This window comes from Accipiter gentilis, chromosome 9, assembly GCF_929443795.1.
Source record: "Accipiter gentilis chromosome 9, bAccGen1.1, whole genome shotgun sequence".
NCBI lineage: Eukaryota > Metazoa > Chordata > Aves > Accipitriformes > Accipitridae > Astur > Astur gentilis.
Genome location: NC_064888.1, coordinates 32,922,566 through 32,943,112, shown reverse-complemented (window position 1 = coordinate 32,943,112; position 20,547 = coordinate 32,922,566). Strand labels below are relative to the sequence as shown.

At 37.7% G+C, this 20,547-nt stretch overlaps 1 protein-coding gene across 8 annotated transcripts in view; it reads right to left on the bottom strand.

Annotated features, from left to right (window-relative positions):
- SHOC2 (SHOC2 leucine rich repeat scaffold protein) overlaps nt 1–20,547 on the bottom strand; it is a 71,892-nt gene that overhangs the window by 20,003 nt on the left and 31,342 nt on the right. For all 8 annotated transcript variants that reach the window (XM_049810233.1, XM_049810232.1, XM_049810235.1 and 5 more), the window contains one exon: nt 8,775–8,912. In XM_049810233.1, coding sequence (XP_049666190.1) covers nt 8,775–8,912 — 138 coding nt within the window. The remainder of the gene's footprint in view (nt 1–8,774; nt 8,913–20,547) is intronic.

Below are 20,547 nucleotides of genomic sequence, written 5' to 3'. Positions count from 1 at the left end.
CCACCTTGTTTCAGGTCCATTTTCTCACCAGAAAAGCGTACTAACACTCATCCGTGGGCTCCACTTTGCCCAGCTCTCAGGTTTGAAGCAACATTAAGTGCAGAATTCATAATCACTTCACTGGAGTGATTGCATGTCTCTCTCAGGGTTAGCTGTTTAATTTACACAGAAATGAATTAAAAATACTTGGAAGCATGCAAATGCAGAAACATTAAACTCTGTTACTATAAAAGGGACCCTAAATAGATGGTTTCAATTAAATTCTTTATTAAAGGTACCTCAAAAATATTAGTCAAAGAAAAAACAGGTGTTTGCCAATCCCAAAACAAAGGGAAGACTGGAAATAAAGCAGGAAACCACGCTTACAAAAACACACTTTTTAGAAAGACCACCTGAAGTGGTTCTCCAAGTAGGAGCAATACATCTCTGTCTTGAATATTTCAAAAATCAAGAGAAAAAGGAACTGGTATGTTGAATAATATAAAGAAATCCAAATTCCTAATTCAAAGTCCTACCAGTGCTTTCTAAAGGTAGTATCAAATGCTCTCTTCTTTTGAGATTTACCACACCCCTTCCTTTCCCTCCCTTAGATAAAATAATCCTTCAAATTCCCTATCCTTAGATGAAGGGTCATTACTTAGTGCAAAATGTTACTGCATCATTACTAAAAGATGGAAAAATTAGCCTGTTTTATATAACTTAGTTCATCAAACTTGTTTGCTGTCAGGATCAGTTGCTTTCTCCTAAATAAACCGGAAGCATCAGATCAATTTAAAATCTGTTCACTAGAGAAAACTCTTCTGCAGATAACGTTAAAAACACAAATTGGACTTAGAAGAGCTGTGCACAGCAAAACCCTGCAAGATTGTAATCAAAAGTATACATGAACCTCAGTATGCAATAGATCATTGCAAGAACTTGCTACAAACAACATGGCACTATGAAGTATTTCTGGTGGCCTAACTCCTATAAATATCCTTAGATTTTTATTTAATTAAACTGCACACAACAAGTAGCCACCTATTAAAGAACACGTTTTACACGACCACACATCACTTCATAGAATGAATTAAGTGAACTGAGCTAACGGATCGTCTTCTAAGAAAGATAAATTGCTGTTTTGCATACAAAAGGTACCAGATGTCATTTTTAACAAATACAAAGCAAGAGGTACATCCAAAACTAATTTTAAAAGTTTAAAAAAAAAACAAACCTTGATGTCACTTTAAAAAAAAAAAAAGATAAATGAAGTAAGCTTAATACACCACATCACATTAATCTTGTAGAGAGAATAACAAAGATGAGAATATGGAAGAAAAAGCCAAAAGATCTTCAACGAGTATGTTACAAAGCAGGTGGGACCTAAGGGCCTTCAGAGTTGAAAATTGTATAGGAGAGACTAGACAAGCTAGAGATTGCCAGCTATTGATGGAGATTAAACACTGTGTTCAAATATTTCAATAGTGCTCCTAGTTTAAAATAGCCCTAAATCAGAAGATGCCTGCATCACACCTTGTACTTCTATATATTACTTTTTCCAGATGTCAGCCATACTCCATAACAATTGTTGAAGAGTTTCACAGAATTTTAGGTGAAAGGAGATGTTGACATGTTTAATCTAACCTCTTGTCAGAAAGCAAACCATTTCCCCTGATAGCTGTAGAGTAAAATGAAAGGCTTCAGATAAACCGTTTCAACCTTCAGTTGCATTCCACAAGCAAGGACCATGTCTTCCAATGTCCAACACTACAACTGTGTGAAGTGACCGGTCTGGCAAGACATCCTGAAGGTGATCTCAGTGACCATGTTGCAGTGGAAAGCAGAACAAAATCCCATAGTCATTACTTATCTGATGGGGGGCAAATCCTTCCTAAACCAAAGCGCATAGATTTGTATGAATGTAAACCCGAGTCACCAATCAATCATCCAAGAGAGGTCAAATCCTTTCTACCTGCAGGACTGCAACATCCCCATTGTTTAATATCACCTGGCTAAAGGCTGATGTTTTAGGAAAATTTGGAATGAGGACAGAAAGGTGATGGGGGTGGGAGGGCAAGCACTCAGGAAAACTGCAGAAGAGAAGAGAATCCCTTCTGATCATTGCTACCACCTACCAAAGCCAAAGCATGGCATGTAACTATACTCTTCCAAATAACAAGGTATAGTTGAACACAACACAAAGCTTGACTCACAAACTCCAGATTTTACTGGTTTAACAGTAAAGTGATTTCTAGTGTATTTTAGTTTTTCTTTTCAGCCACCAATACCCCCTGATATACCAGGCCAGTATAGAAGGCAGATTCAGACTCTCAAATTACAAGGGTCAGCAGGGTCCATCTTTTTTTTTTTCCTGCTCAAGCCAAAGTGCATTATCCTCCTTACATAAAGTCTAGGAATTCTCATAAAGATGTTATCTATTAGAAAGCTATTTAATGTGAAATTAAAACTAATCTTTACCACCCTTACTGGTTTAAATGCCATTTGAAGACAGCAAAGAGATTGTTTCCTATTTACAAAAAACCAAAGACAGGTTTTCCCTCATTATTTCAAGATTAAGGCTGAAGTGTGACCATGTCAGCAGTTACTTAGTTTTCAACTCTAATTCAAGACCATAATCGTTCCTGACTGCATGTGTGAAAGATGCACACAAGATGCTGGCAAAACTTGAGTGACAGAAGCTCAAGTATCTGCCATGCACCACACACAACACCTGCATAAGGCTAGAGAGCACAAACTCTTAGTGACATATTTCTGAACCCGTCTAAGCTTCAAAAATTCAACTTCATTTAACATGTGTTCATCAAAATGCATGTAACTAATAGACCTGCTTGTCTTGATTCTGATGTGTTCCTTTGAATCACTCTTCCCTCGAGTCTCCTGCTTACACGAAGAAAATAAGACTATGGGGTTTTTCTTTCTGCAGTATACAAATCATTCTGAAAATGCTGAGCTGCAGTTATATCTGTACATATTGGTCTCTGTATCTAATTACTGTGTGATGGTATGTACATTCACTAAAATAAACTGTACCCATCCTAGTCGTACCAGGAAAAATATCCACCCAAAAGACAAAATAAAAAATATTTTCATAAATACACATTAAGTCAATAAACTCAGAACCAATAAGCCAATAGAAGCTAGCCTAACTTTTAAAGAAAAACAGCGCATATGTATTTAACTATATCAGGCTTGCATTGGAGATTTATTTATTAAAACAAAAAAGGGAAGTTATAATTAGTTGAAAATGATACAAAAACATGAAAACACTTCACATTGCAACAGAGTCAAAAGCAACAGTTTGGACTTATTTGGGGCTATCAATGAAACTGTTGCATTTTACTCAATTCATACTTCATACAATAAAGCAACTGACATTTATTTCACTTAATTTTTGATTGGTAGTCTTATTTACCTTCTCAATTGACTATTTAAAACCTTTCTGTGAAATTAAAGATCTATATAAATGTAAATCACATTGTAAGAACAGTTTATACTTAACTGGTAATGCAGAAAACACATTAACCTTTCCTAAGTGATAGATGTGTTTAATTTTCTAAGTCCGCCCTACCTTACAGAGTAAACATATAAAATGTGTGACACATGAATATACATTTAAAATTTTAGCTAATTAAGAAATGTGAGAATTATTATATGCAGACCACAGAACCATCTAGTATCTCCTCTCCAGAAAAAAGTGCCCAACAGCAGACACCAAGAGAAGAACCTAAGAAAAGGGAAAAGCACACCCTGAAACTTCCCCAAGAGCTGGGGGAAGATTCAACAGCGTGTGGCTCAGCAACTTCCCAAATTTAGAAGCAACTGATACATTTTACTTCTGTGCAATTGTCACACTGCCCTGTGAGCTTTTAGCATCTACAGCAACCTGTGTGAACACTGAGGCCCGAGTGCTCCCCACTCACCGCGTGCAGTAGTCTGCTTTTTACTGGTTTCAGGGCAACACCTCACAGCATTGCTTCATCCCTCCCCTCCCGCCGTTGGAGGAGACAGCGAGCAGTCGCTTCCCACTTACCCTCTCCTGCCACTCACTATTTTCTAGCCAATTTCACTGCTTTACATTTACTAAGTCTAGAATTGAAGCCAGCAAGAACCAGAAGCTTCATTCCCTTTATGAGACAACCATGAGAACTAGCAAAGGCTTGCAATAACCTGAAAATAAGAATGAAGGATGGGAACAACTGCTTTCCACCTGATAAAGAAAAGGCCAAGCTTATAGCAATTGCCCAATACTAGCAGAATCTAATTAAAAATGTTTCATTAACAGCATAATCCAAGAACAAAACTTTAGACAAAAGCACCGAACACTGATCAGATCTCCTAATGTGAGCCTATGGAAACGGGCTCAATCCTGCAAAGTACTGATCAGAGCTCACAGACCAAAACACTAGGTCATGCGCTTAAATTTTAAGAATATGAATATTGCCATCAAAGCTGGAGCAGGAGCCTATGCTCCACTTTGCTCCATCAGAATGGCAAATAATTAGTAACATCAAACCTATCAGTCGCATATGAACATCACCCCTGAGCAGCGAGTGGAGGTGCCGGTGCTCTGCTGGGTCTTATCAGGACCAGTGCATTTGTCAGATGTTTCAGAATAAGACTGCTCCAGTTTTTACTAAGCCTGCGAAACTTAAAGTACCATTTTAAAGTAATTCCACTTTTCTACAGAAGTATCTCTACTAGGACTTCTAGGGACTTAAAGCTTTCAACCACAATTTGTATAACCTAAGCTGTACCAATTACACATGCCCAGTTCTGGACATGATGCTTCATGTTTTATCAACTAATGTTTTACAAGCACAACAGTGCTCTCAGAGGTACACTGGGGCTGAACAGGTCAGAAGCCTAGTTTGTAGCACAGTTTTGACCAGCAAAAATGGCAAAGCTGCTCCACATAATATTTGCTTTTATGAAAGTTGCGATTTCAGGTTTTGAGCTAGTGTGTCACAGCGAAGGGCCGGAGTATAGCACAGGGCTTTGAACATGCCTTATTTTCCTAACCATCTCTTAGGAACAGTGCCATGTCAGATACTGGAAAGTGTGTCCAGTGACGGAATTTTTTGTGCTTTTAAAGCATCATTTTGGAACATTTACAACTGACTATTCTTTTTCTTATTAAAATGTCTGTTGCCTTAAATGTCCATGAATATGGCACATTTGACCATAATCAAACTGCACACATAAACACACAAAACTAGCAAATTACAAAACAGATGAAGAATCTGATTTTTTTAAAAGCTGTAATTCTGTTTCTGTTGAATTTCTTTCTCAAATAAATGTTTCTGTGCTTTTAAATACAAAATTGTGAACACATTTTTACAGAATGCTAAAATTAAAAGTTCAAAGAGGGAACACTCACAATGTGGTATTTGCAGCACAGAATTTTCTAAGCAAGCTTGTAATCCAAAGAAATACTTTACTCCACCCAAAATTTGCTTTCTCTCTGTCTCAAAAGTCCAATCATTAATTTTGATATAAATGGTATGTTCTTTACTTTCTTTTATGTATCTTTTGGATATACTAGTGTGCCAACTAAGTATACAGAGATAAGACACTGTGAAAATAAAAGCAGATCATAATCCCCCCCCAACCACCAAAAAAAAGAGGGGAGGATCTGCAGTTAAAACACTAAGCAGCTAAGATCCCACTATGATTTTGATTCTAGACTTGAGACTCTTGGAATGTGCTAAGCCATTCCACAAAGCTCATTTTTCTTACAGGAAGTGATCTAATATACAAAGTACTTTACAATTTTCAATCAACAGAAATACAGATATGAATGTATTAAGCCAATATCTATAAAGCAAGACATTAGGTCACTTCCTGACAACTAATATCTAAAATCGACATTTGTTACTGCACGAAAGCGTGCTTATACAGCCTTAGTTGAAACAAGAACTTTGTATTTTTACAGAGTGGGTATATTGGCTATGCTACCTCTTTAATCGTTGCTGATGCATAATCCCTTCCCTGCCACTCCCCTCTATGTCACCCTCCAACATCCCTTCCTCACAGCTCCGGCACATTTCAGTGCAGTACTGTTAGTTAGAAAACAAGCTTTTTTTTTTTTTTTTTTTTTTTTTTTTTTGCCTTTTTTTTTAATTGGCAGATTCAGAAATCTTTCTGTGGTAAAACAAAAACTTGGTTAGATAGTCCAGCAGTGAATTTAAGAAGCATTTTGCAAAGGTTTGGGTTTGGGGTTGGGGGGGGGGGAATAGAAAAGGAAGGAGACTGTTCGTTTTTCAAAGCAGCTTGACAAAAACATCCCTCTCAAGAAAGAAACAGGCCTCCGTCAAAAGGGTGTTGGCAGAGGAAGAGGGGACGGACCTGGCAGTAATGGAAGTCTGTTCCATAACAGGAGGCTCAGAGCGCATTCAATTTTTGTAACAAGCAAACGTGTACCTGGTCTGCGACCCCCACCCCAGCTGGACTGAACTGGGGAAACATTAACAGCACTGACATATTAAGCATACTGAAACCTGGCAGGGTGCAAATGTTGCACGAAAAGCCTGCTGTGCCAAACGCCAGGTAGCTACCTGCGAGTAGGGAAGAGACAGAAAGTGGAGCGAGAGATGGAGAGGCTGGAGAGGCCATCCCGCGGCCGCGCCAAGCGACGCACGCCAGGCGGCCACGCGCCATTTACTCGCTGGGTTTTTCTCAGTACTCAGTCTCTCGCTGAACAATCCTAACCACAAAGCAAGCTGTAATCTAAAAATCAAGCCGCAACTTGCTTTAATGTTGAACCAAAACTGCGATGACTAAGAAACAAACCCAATGTTGCTGAACTGGCTATGGCTGCCTTTTCTGTAACATGCATAAATGTAGGTTGATCACTATCATTTAAACTGGAGTTTAAAATTTTTCCCTTCAGTATTCAATTCTGGTTGTTTGTCAACTAAATGTGGCACAAATAGGGGTTTCTGATTTGAAGTTTTTACTCTAAACAGAAATGCTCGGCTACTACACATCGGTCAATACAAACAAGAGGTATTTTCCAGTGGAGCAAAAACTGAACCAGTGTAAGGTTAAAGACACAATGGCATGCTGCTGTCTCTTATTCATCTGTCTTTGGTGGTTTGTTGAGCTATATAGGATTGATATTCAGCTCAGATAAGCATGTAAAGAGACAGCTATATACATTTAAAAATAAGTAACTTCAAAAAACCATAAAGACGATGCAATGGAAAAACAAAACTAAGAAAATAGGCAGAAATCCAGTCCAACCAGGTATGAACCCGACTCAGTACAAACCACCTAAGCTTACAGTAACTTTCTGAAGAAACAGATGAGTCCAAACTATCTTGATTGCATAGTCAGCAATTTCCTATCTATCAGAAATGACTTAACTGCTTAAGTAACTTTGTGCCTCTCCTACCCAAAGACCTTTCCCTGTAAGCAGTCTTGCAGCATATTACAAGTAAGATTTTTGTGGTCCTCCAAGAAGCTCAGTGACTGCCAGTCACGAAACAACTCAATAAATCCTACTACTATTCTGCACAATAATCAACAGTAGTCGTCTATAAGCCCTGACAATGGAAATCTCACACTTGCTTAGAGAATTTTACCCATAATTAGTAGTTTATCCAGAGAACTCACTTCCTAAATATGACATGTACACTACATAAACTTTATTTAAAACAACTTTCAATAAGATTTACAAAATAGCTACAAAAATAAAGCTGTGCTTATTAATTGTGTAAGTTAGATGCAAATTCCAGATGGAATGGGATCTCCACAGTTTAAAAATATCATCAATCCAGGAAGGAAGTTTAGCTCCAGTGGATACTTCATCAATGTAAACTCTGTTCAGGTCAAACTTTCTAAACAAAAAGCTACAGTAACTCCACAATCAACAATTTACTACTAGAAGAAAAGCTGGCCTGTTGTTAAATGGTTCCTCACTCTTCTGCTCATTCACTTCACTATGAGTTAAAGTACATTAATGAAATGTTCAACATACATACTGTTTAGGTGATAACATTCATTCTTCCAAGTATGTTCTGGTGACAAATAAAAGCTTAAAATCATGATGGCCGCCTTTTTTGTCTTTTTAAATCACATCATGCGTCTTTCTCTGCCATCTGTTTAAAATGGATTTAATTAACTAGGAAGTCGTATTTTCTTGTTTCATCCTATATGAGATTCAGAAACCGACCAGGGCAGTGCTTATTTCAGTCTTATTCCCCATCTAAGTTGCAAATCCTCTGTATTTTATTGCATTAGAACATGGACTTTGTGGACTTGGAAGATTTTTTTAGTCATTCTATGGAAAAGCGAAAAATATACAGAATTGATTTAAAACATTTCTCATTTTAGTTCTATTTTAATTTAGCCAAAGGCATCAGTTAAAACTATCTGCCAAAGTACTACCTTCAAATAAGAGCCTTTTAGCCTTTCATTCCTTTATATGCTCAGTTTCACTACAGAATGGACAGACAAGCTGTACATATTTATTCATAACCATAGAACACCTTAAATTGGAGTTAGAAATGATGGCTTTTTTTCCTTATAACTCTCATTCTTAGATGCTGCTGCACTCTGCAACACAGTTGGATTTCATAATGTAATTCAGAAAGCTAGAAACTACATTTAAGGTAACATGCATACGTTGCTTTTGATCTCAAATGTGAAGCTGCCTTGAGCTGAACACCAGTCATTCTACAGTCACCAACCAAATACTCATTCTTAAATTTGTTCCTCTTACTGAACATTTTGAAATAGTGATTTATTTTCTCTTCTCCAGTCTCTTCACATACCTATGGTTTCTGGCAGGTCCAAGAGCTCATTGTGCTGCAAATCAAGGTTGGTGATCTGCGTGCAGCTTCCAATCTCTTCTGGAAGATGTTCAAGCTGATTGTGCGCTACATCCAGCGTTATGAGGTTACACAACTCACCTAAAAGCATACAAGAAAACCAAAATATCAAGTTCTTTAATGTACAGCTCTAGACAATGACTTCCACACAGAGATTAATAGAATCAGACAGACTTGGGGATAATCTGAAAAAAACTATTGCTACCATGAAGTTATACATATAAAACAAGGTATTACAGGATCATAATTTCATCAGTCAGATCTAAAACCTGATCAACAATTTTTAAAAACTCAAATAAAGCTTTTATATATCCTCTGAAGATATCTTACTTATTTATTGATTTTCTTCTGACAGTTCAAGCTGTTGAATAAGAGTACAAAACCTATACTTTACACTTGTTTCAGGCTGACCAGAAGTTTAAAACTTCACGAAGTGAATTGTATTGAATTTTGAGAAATTGAGATCTGGTTTTATACCATGAATTACTTTTAGGCACAAAATCAACAATTAAGAGACAGCAAAATTATTTGGCTGACAAACTAGATAATCCACCCAAAGTCCTGAGTGCTATTTTTAATCATTTTTAGTCATCACAAAAAAAAGGCTACATATGACAAGTAAACTGTAAACCTATTTAAACAGATTATTATATTTTATATATGCAAGCAGAGCTATAGCAAATAAAAGTTTGAAATAAAAGGCTTATCTGTTAAGCATTTTAAAAAGATTGGACTTGCTTAGAGTTTAGAGCTACTTTACACTGAACTGTTTCATTCTGAACGTTGCACGTTAAAGTACAGGTAGGCACAACTCTAGGTACAGCAGCTTCACCTATTTTAACGACAGATATACTGTGTTCTGAGCAATAGCTTGCTGGATTTAAAAAAAAAAAAGTGTGTGGATGAATACAGGTGTATGCATTCACATTTTTTGCATCTGATGGAGGTGAAATTAATGCAAATGATTTGAACAGCTTTAACGCTATCCAGTAAAGATTAGGTCATTGTATTTGTGTATAAGAGCATGACTCAGTGAATCACAAATTTGGAGGAGTAGCAAATTCCTTTTGAGGAACAAATGTCTATTTTTTAAGCTTCAGTGTTGTATCTTTGACACAGTCCTTTAAGGATTTTCCCACAGGCCTGCAGGACAAGTTTGGGCAAGTTCTGACCTGTAGACTGTCTACCCATTAGATCAGCAGATAATCACAAATGGTGATCTAATAAATCATACAATATTTATGAATTCAGACTCTGTATTGAGTTGCAGGTATCACACAGCCACAATACTTACTACCTATCATGGAAGAGTTGTGAAAGGCCACACAAAAAAAAGGCCAACCCCAACAGCTTCATTAGCCTGTTTTTCTTAGATTGTTAATATATAACTGAACTTATTTCCTGCATTTATTAATCCAAATTGGGATTTTTTCTAGAAACTAGCCAGACGGAAATGTAAAGGTGGTGCTTAAGCAGCTCTTCCATCACTGCGTGTGTCCCCACTCTCAAGTCAGCATTCAAGTGTATTCCAGGCAACCAGGGTCAATAGTCAAACATGCTGTATCCAGCACTGCATACACCACACATTTCAATGCCATTAATAAGCAGAAGAAAGAAAACTTAAGAAAAAATTGAGCAAGATTTAATGTTCTGTGGTAGGAGCCTCTGTCTGTTATTGATGAAAACAAGTGGGCAAAGTGTAGAAGGCAATAGAAGGAGGAAGAAAAGCCTGAGGAAGACTTCAATATCCCTCCCTTTAAACAAACAAAGAACCCCACAAATCTTTACTAAGATAATCCAAAAACTTTTGCATACTTTGGGGCAGTAGTTTTCACTTCATGGTTGCTGTTTTCATTTGTTTTCACTTAGACCGAAACCAATGTCGTCAAATTTGAAATGTGGCATAAATTTCATTTCATCACACTGATTTCTCATTTACTTGACTCTTCCCACTGTACATCTGCTGAAGTCGAAGAAAGACTTGGGTTTTCACAGCAACATTTGCTGCACTTCATTTTTGCACCTGCTGAAAACTTTGACAACAGCAAGCTACATGTTTGAAACAAACACCTCACTAGCTAATTCTGGGAAGGGAAAAAAAAGAAGAGATGCCCATGTTTATTTAGCCAATTAAGGGCCAGCTAACACTTTGGTTTAATTTGGATAGCAATACTTAATATCATTATATTAAAGATGCAGGCATGATTTTTAAAAGCAACAGTGATAAACATTTAATAAAAATTTTGAACGTTAAAATAGATTGAGGACTGCCCAATACATTTTAGACTTTAGAACTGAAATCAAGTGAAAGTTAAAGCCTTATCATCAAGTACAGTGACTTAAGAACAGCAATTTCAAGAGATATTATAAAATTTAAGCTTTTAGTTCACATTGCTCAGTAAGGAATCTTTGTCTTGGACGTAATAATACTTAAAGTTTGACAGCATCTTACCAAAATGTTCTTTTTTTTCCCCCCTAAGGGCAGAAGGACAGGGGAGGTAAAGTACTGTTGGCCCTGCAATTCTTTCAATACTTTAACTTGGATTGCTGAGACACAACACAGAGTGTGCAAGTCAACAAAAAGCACTCAAGGCACATTTCTCCTGTTGTTCTCCATGACATATGGAAAGCATATCCTATATGCTTAACAAGGTGAAAAATGTTTAGGTGATGTGGTAGAGGCTCATCTTCACATGCAAAGGCACACAGAGGATCAGCAGTGGGTGGGAGAACCCAAATACTCCCAGGGCTGTCCCAGAAGAGCCATCAGCCCCATGGTGAGCGTGAGACCCATCACAGTGAGTAAGTGGAAAGGCTCTCCAGAGCACCTCGCAGACTGAGGGCTGTAACTGCATATGGGGCTTTAACACCTACTATGAGGTGCAAGGAAGAGCAACTTGGGATGGTAAGAATTGCTATGGAAGGAATCTTTAGAGAAGGGCAAAGGGAAGAATGAATGTGGTTTAGGAAGGACAAGCGTGGGAAAATAGAGGAATAAGGAAATAAGTGTCCAGTCCTTTACAAACCAATGCTGGTCATGCCCTGTGCCCAATCAGCACCCCCTGCCCTGTCTTCTCCTTAAACTCTAACTACTTTCCTGGGAGAGGGGCTCTCTGTTCTGCGTGCATGGAGATCTGAGTACCAGCAACACTGCAGTTAACGTGACCGACACTACTGAAATCATCCCAGTACGTGGGACCAAAACCACTCTGGGCACAGAGAGCACGCTGCCACCAGGCCAGAGGCTAAAGAACAGGGGCAGCTCTTTCACCGGCTGACTGACGGCAGTGATTTACCCCATGAATGGACACACTGTGCACTGCACTGCTGCACAACAGCAGCTCTTTCAAAAATTATGCCAGGATAAACACATGGCATAAACAATCGATATAACGAATAATGATCTGCAAGAACAAAGAGGCCAAACTTAAGGCCATCTGCACAATGCTCTTCCTAGGAGCCAATGTAAAGCCAGCTTGTTTCAGTGACTGAAAGTGTTCATCTTATTGTCTGAACAGCGGCAATTGTACTGAAGGAAATGCTTTGCAAAAAAAGATGAAAATAAGTTTCACCAAGATACAACTGAAATCTGGCATTTTTGCTCAGCCAGGGCAGAAGCATATGTCAAAATCAGAAAGAAAGTTTTCCTAAAAGAAAGATTTGCTCAAATACAAAAAGAAAACTGGCTAATGAGTGAGGATCTTATTCATATTAAAAGAATAAACAGTTGCTCTTTTCTGGTGTACTATATAACCTTTGCTGAAACGCATTTGTATTTTAATTTAACAGAAATACGCCAGCTAGAAATGTGAAATGTGCTGCAGCTCAAAATCAGCCTTACCCATATAGCAGTTTACTAAAGAAAAACCCATTCCCATTCACCATGTGGACAACTCCAGCATCACTTCACCAAAGGACTGTTTGAACACCCGAAATCACTGGAGTAAGGCAAGCACTACTTCAGCGAAATACTAATCACAGGTAAAATGAACTAACTCTTTTCGCCACAAGTAATGGCCAAAATAGACAAATCTTCAGTTCACAGAAGTGAATAAAGGATTCTCTATGGACCACTTGCAACTGCATTGAAGGGACAAGCATCCTAAGGACAATCAGAAAATAAACTAGGAAGGAGCTGGGGTTTGTGGTTGGGTTTTGCCTTCCCTCGTCCTTTTTTTTTTTTTTTTTCTTCATACTATATTGCATGGGGAAGGGGAGGGATTTGAAGCTCAAAATCTGCCAAGAAAGCAGATAGAAATTGCATGTACTAGCTGGCTTGACAATAAAAGATTTTGAATTAGAAGTAATGCCTATATGAAATACATAAAGTAGTGTCTCTATAAATATGTCTTCACAAAATAGTTACACCCTATCGTGTAGGTTTTAAAAACTTACATTTTAAAAGGTTCTACAAGATAAAAATTTTAGATGATTCACATGCACTTTTCAAATAAAATAGTTTGTAAAGACTCCCAACCACCTTCCAGTTAAAAACATAGTTAAAAATACATCTCAACAATCCTTAAAAAAGGTGGGGTAAACAATCACCTTACTGTTCTTCTCATATGCACCGAGACTAAATGGTATAGTATGACAAAGCTAAATATACCTGCTGAAAAACCCCAACATTACGAAATGACTAATATTGTCTGCATAATGAGACAGAATTACAGTCCCATTACATGGCTAACCTTGAAAGCCTGTTATGACAAGAGGACCAAGTTACATGCCCTGACTTACATAACTCTGAAAATTCTTGGCTATTTAAAAAACAAAATACAGCTTCATTAAAAAAAATGTAAAAGTACACACAAATTAACAGTTGTATAGGCAGAGAGTATAGGTCAATAGCAGAGAGGCTTCAGTGTCTCCTACCACTAATTCACTCAGTGGGCAACGCTCTTGGATGGCAAGCACAATTTGTAATATAGCCTGTTTTCCACTGGATTAACTCCATGCCTGTCCATGCTTAAGCAGATTTAAAATTATGAAATCCTTCATGACATGATAAATCCTGGGCCAGATGAGACAGCAAGAGGATCAAGACTCTTATGGAAAGCACAAGGAAGGGCAGAATGCAAATATTAGTGGTACTTCAGGCTGGTGTGTCAGAATACTGGTTGTAAGCTAATTTGTAAAGAATAATTATCCAAAATCAGCAACGCTGGGAACAAGTCACAGATAGTTCCCATAACTTTGGTAGTTATTCATCTCTCACTAGGTTCTCTGCTGGGACGGGGGAGGCAAAAGAATTTTTAGTCTGTCTTTAAAACTCTGTGGGGTAAGTGTCCTGATTTTAGAAAAAAATTAAAAGCACTTTTACAGTTTCAGAATCTTTTCCCTCTCTCCGAGATTTCAGTACATCGCTGTAGCAGACAGCCTGAACTTTTTGCTGTGCATTACCAATTGCCCAAAAGAACAGTTAAGCAGTCAGAGCTATTTTGAATTATTACTGTACAACTATAACTTACACAGAAGAGTTACTGAGTATAAAGAATGCAATTTTAATATGGTCAGAAGTGACTTATGTACCAAAGTTTAAATATTCATATAAGTAAGAAATAAGTACAGTAAAATATCTAGAATTTGCAGAATGCGTAACAGGACCCAGTTATGGGAACCACTGAAAAACACAGAAGCTAAGCTCAACTGAAAATAAAGACTCAACCTGGTCTAAAACAAGCTTCAACAAGACAGAACAGCATAACGCTTTTTATTTATTGTTTATAACTAAAAGTAACAAATATAAATAAAATTAAAAACATGTTCAAACAACATTTTAAACATGTAAAACATGTAGAAGAAACAGTCTTAGCAAGGGCTCAAGGCAGGATTTGAGCTGAGCAGTAGAATAAACCAACAGGAACCTCATGAAGTGCCAAGACGAAGGTGAAGTCTTGCACCTAGCACAGAATAACCCTGTAAAGCAGTAGAGCCTCACACCAGCCAGTGAGGAAACAGCTCTGCAGGGAAGGACCCTGGTCAGTCCTGGTGAAGCTGAACCTGGGGTCACATCTTGGATCCTGTCCATTTTCAGTGTGGAACAAGTGTTCTCACTCTCAAATAATAAAGGCTAACCACCTACCCAGCTGCATTAGCAAGCATAGCCCGAGGGAAGCGATTATTTCCCTCTGTTCAGCACTTATGAAAGTATTCAAACAGTTAAAATAATTGCCATGTCGATATTAAAAAAAACCAAAAAAACACAAAAAAAAAAACCCAACACTGGACTGCTAACAAGCTGTCAGTGTTCACTGGAATTACACTTGGGGCATCATCCCAATAAGCTCTGCAAGTAAATCAAAAAGGCAGGACTACTTAATCATTATCCTAAAGCCAGTCTGAAGGAAATGTAATCAGGAGGAATTTGACTAGCTGACAAGACGAAACTGCGTCCCCACAAGAGCTTTCACAGGAATCAGTACCCAGACACCAAAGCTGAAGCCGGCCAAAATCAAATTCTTCACCCTTCTGCAGCTCAAGAAAGCAACCAGAACTGGATCAAATAAGCAGTCATTTTCTCTAACTTCTAGGGAGCGGCACACATGTATCAATGCCTGTATTTATTCCTCTTCTGTTCACAACTTCATGCTTTTATCACATTAGAATACAAAAATAGAAAAATATTCTCAATAGCTGTGTTTGTAGACATTAGCATGCCAACTAAGCCCAGGAGCACAATTTGGTTTCCTTCAAACTGCTGAAACAGAGAAGAGGTTCTTAGATACAAATAATGTAAATAAATATTTATATTGTCAGGTCTGCTAGAAAAAGGGGAAATGAAATTCAAAGCACCACTGAAAAGCTTTGCAACTAACAAGTCATTTAATAAGGAGGCACTATATTCAGCATGGAGTAAGCAGACATGAACTAACGCAGCTGCACACATCTGGTTTGCTGTCTATGCTACTGAAAACCAAACAGGTGCAAGTGTTATGAAAAAGAGTTTCAAAGTAGTGAAGAAACCACAAATGATCTAAATCTTGGGTAGATGGGGGAAGGGAAGAACAGAAGAGAGTCTCAGAGACATTCCAAGTCTGGTGTAGGCAGATTCCCTGAATTACAATCTAAAAATAATTCCCTTGCAGAACAGCCCTGACCAGATTCTCCATAGAATAAGAGTTGCATTCACAGACAGAAAACACAATATTTGGAGTCTTAAGAAACTTGCAGAAACTACGGAAAAGTAATTTCAACCGTGTTGACAACATACTTCTATTCAAGATGTGTATGCCAAGAAGGCAAAAATACCCAAAACTGGTATAAGATGCAATCTTGTCTTTGCAAAGAAAATATTATCAACTTGATTGTGCATAACAATTCCTTCAACACAACACAGAGGAACGCAATAAAACTCTCGATACAAGAAAGGCAAATGGCTTAAGTAACAGCCTGAAAATTGAAGCATTTGCTTGGAGTCATCCCAAGACAGTTTCTCTGGTTTTCATCCTTCTTGTACTGACTGTGACTCACCAAAGTGTTCGCATTCTTCCATTCCTATCTTCAACTTCTTGATCTCAGTGGAATGGACAATTTACCAGATATGGTGATTAAGCTGGAGTCCACCTTGTGAACTCATTTCCACAATTATCCCTCCAGACTGTGTTTTGGCAAAGCTTCCACATGGAAACCTTTCCATTAAGGTTTTATTTTGTGGCTGCCACCAGATATTCAACAGCCAAGTGAATAGGTAAGTTCTGCTTTTGCACTGGGTATGTATCTATATTCAACATCTGCATAACAGTGAACTTTTAGTCAAGAATAATGTTCAAAGCAAACTTGTGGACCTTGCTAAGGATGCAAAGTGTTTATAGGAGTTTAAAGGAAAAAAAAATGGTCAAGCCCTTGGAAGAGGAGTCTGCTGAGAATTACTGAAAAGACAAGCTGCACCAGGCTCAGGAAATCACTGATATGAAAATAGCTGGATCTGGGAAAGAAGTCAGGTTAAGCCTCATGTATATACACTTACCCTGTTTTGATGCAGAGTTTGCTTAGGGCTACAGTCAGAAGCAGGATACTGGGCAAGATTCACTCTGAAAATTTATCACCACTGTTGGGTAGGGTGCAAGAAGACTAGGTTCACAAAGAGCAACATAGAGTAACTTTGCCATCAAGAAACTTGCATCAATGAATTCTCACCACTACACATAAAAGCGTAACAAAAAATTGCTTCAGGAAGGTGGGGCTAAGCTCATGCTACCAGGACTCCAATAAGCTACACATGGTTTTGTGGAACAAGACACAGAAAGCAGGCAGAAAAGGAAGAAAAAGAGATTCTGACAATATAATCCGACGCATTTTCAATGGCTCTCTGCAGACAGTAACCCATCCTTCTTCAAACCACTTGCAGTGCACTTCACATGCTTTTATACAACATGAGCAATCCTACCTGCAAGGTTTCACAAGTGAGCTGCAGCAAGCCAAGCTGATTTAACAGGTCAGTGCAGGCAAAAGTGGCAGTCCTGCTCTCCCTGTTCCAGTTCATGCTTTCCCACTCCTCCTCCTACACCAGTTCCAGCCTTATCTGAAACTTCACTGTTTTAAACTAACTAAAGTAATAGACAACAAAAAGTAGCAAAACCATTAATATTCTTCTGTTAGTTTAGTGAGATAAATCACCTCACCAAGGAACAGCTCAGATGAAGGAGGCAGAAGGAGCAGCTGGGAAGCTGTGAGAAGGGGAGCGGACACTGCCCCTTTCAGCATCATGAAGCTGTTTACGCATCAGCACAGCGATTTCACGAAAACTCCCTCTAATTCAGCTACTCTTGAACAGAGCTTTTGGCTAAACATGCAAAAAAAAAAAAAAAAGATTTTAAAAAAAAAACCCCAAACCTCAGAATATGTTTTCAGTTTAATGGATTTTTAAGTATTTTTAGATCTTATTCAAACAAATCTATTTATATTTGAAAATACAACAATAACAATACATATCAAGACCTCAGCTGACTATGCAGTCTATTAAAATCATTCCAACCACATTAAAAATGTAGAAGCAATATATATGTTGCTGGAAAAGTGTTAAGAGAAATCCAATAAATTACTAGTAGCAATGATTTGCTAGGTACCTGGAGCCTGGATTTGGCAAGTTACTAAAAGAATGTCTTCTTTCGAAGTACAGATAATTTTTTCTTCATTTTTTGGTTTACTGAGCGAGTTCAGTTGAGTAAATTACTATTTAAAATTAAAAAGCCTTCTGAATACTGAAAAGACAGGAAACCTTATTGTCATCATCCTACCTATAGTAAAGCAACTGGATGCAAGGGAATGAGAGGTACTGCATTCTGGTGGGAAAAAGACTAGAAACACACACATCTGTTTACTAACTACATATCATAACACTTCCTCTTTCTTACTAAAACGTTTGTTTTAAATGCAAAGCAACTTTTCCCCCAGTGTAGTCACCTCATTTAAGTTTGTGGTGTTTAACTACTAAAGGCAGTTTAAAGCCCAAAATAGAACCAAACTTTAGATTACTTCCCAGCAGCTCAGTGCTGGTAGGTTTCACCTCTTCTAGGTTTTCCTCAAGACAATACACACCATAACAGGTCAGTTGTTTTAAAGCAGTTTTCAAGACCACTTAAAATCTGATCAACTATGTGTTTTGCAAATCATATTTTGTTAAATGTTTTACCTTCACTCAGGCTTTTAAGAAACGTTTTAGTTAGTTTCAGGTTCCCTAAAAGGAACCTAACAAATATTAATACTGTATGCTTGCACAGCAAGCAGTAGATGTTCTAGATAATAATTTCTAGAAACTTATTTTGAAATCACATGACCAGCAGTATAGTTTTTACATGTCATCTATCAAACAAAGAACACTACCATAGGACTAGAGACTACCAATTCAAAAATCTAAGATAGGAGAAATAACAAGGGGAGATTCTGATGACCTCACAGTCATCTAAACACTATGCAGACCAACAGAATTTGCAGGAAACATTAACAAAAGACATGAAAGTAGAAGTCATCAAACCAGAGACAAATAAAAAGTGATTTGAAAAAATATCAGTAAAAAAATTAAATTAGTTTGGCATAAAGAGTTAACCGTTTTCTACAAAAATATGGAAAATCTAGTTTATTCAGTCTAGTCAACCTAGACTCAATGAAGATGTCTGATGTAGTAGCAGAAAATAACTAGGAGACTCAGGTGACCAGTAGATGTCCAGATACCTGAGGAATTGACTAGAACTTGCTATAGACATAACAGAACTAAAAGTAAAATATCAGCTTGGGTGGAGGTTACCTCTCCAGGACTCTTAAGAAACCACCTCAGGACCAATCTTGTGTCTTCAGCAATGACATAGTCAGAAAGCAAGGGTTTTCTAGAAAGCTAGAGGCACTGGAAGAAACAGGCAACTAAAAATAATGGAAACTGTATGAAATTTAGTAATGTAAAAAAAGAGTACATTTCTACTAGGATCTCAGAGTTGACCTCTGGCAGAGAAGAACAGAGAAGGCAAAGGGTGTATGTCTTACATGGTCACAAGAGTATTTGTATGGTAAATCTAACACAGTTGCAATATGATCCAGATGCATGGACAGGGTTTTCTCAAGTACAAAGGGGGAAACTCTTATCTAGAATCTGGAACAGTATATTCAAACTAATCAAGCATGCACAGCATTCAAAACTTGAGACAACACAGAAAATGGATAGCAGGGTGACAGAAGGAATGGAGATTTTATGCAAGACTAAACATTGTGGTCTGAGTAAGGGCTGGGAGAAGATACGACTGCTGTTGGCACATACAGTGGGAGAGCAAATGTAAGCAACAGAGGGAAACTGCTGCATCTAAGAACAGTGAAACATCACTGGCACAAAAATCAACTAGTCAGAGACATATTGGGTGTTGGAAGAAAGGTCTCAAATATCAAAGCACTTAAGACTCCAGGACATACTTTCAATTTCTTTCAATGAGACTAGAAGGAAAATAAACTTATTTTATAAGGCTGAAGACTAAAGACTCCCAGAAAAGTAATTAAATGGGATGATTGCTTACAAATCAGGTGTCCCTTTATTTTAAAGCAGCAAGGTCCTAAAGTTGGAAAGCCTTTTACAACTATACAGAACTGGTATTTTGTGTTCAGTGGTAGTGAAAGCCATCACAAGTCTCTAGCACCAGGGTAAAACTTTAATTCCATCACACTCAATGCTGGCTCTTTGAGGGAAGAGTAGCAATATCTGATCTTTCAAGCTGAAGTCTGGGCGTTTAATTTTTTTTTTTTTTTTTTTTTTTCCTGTCCAGGGCAACCTTTTGTAGCACATCTACCTCCAAAAGACAAAGTAAAGAAACCCCAGGATTCTTCACTTAGTTGCACACCAGATTAGCAACATGAACACACAGAAGCTAACTGCTGCAAGACTCTTCCTTACTGGACAAGTCAGCAGGTTACATAAGCTTTGAATTTTTAAAAATATGAACAAGCACACTAGTTTACCACCAGACATGTGAGCCTTAGGCCTTAGAACAATGGGGTATTTTCAAAAAGAATTTGAAATGCTCTGCATGATATTGCTTTATAAAAGATAATGGCCTCATTTTACTTCCCGCTTTGCAGCAACAAAAATTTCTGTGTTACTTAGTGTTTGCTTGTATATAGTATTTAGGAACTGCATTATAAATGTACAAGGGATTAAAATCATTGAGACTTAAAAGGCAAGTTTTTTTTAAAGTGCACATGTAAAATGCAGAGAAATAACAAGTGTTTAAAGAAA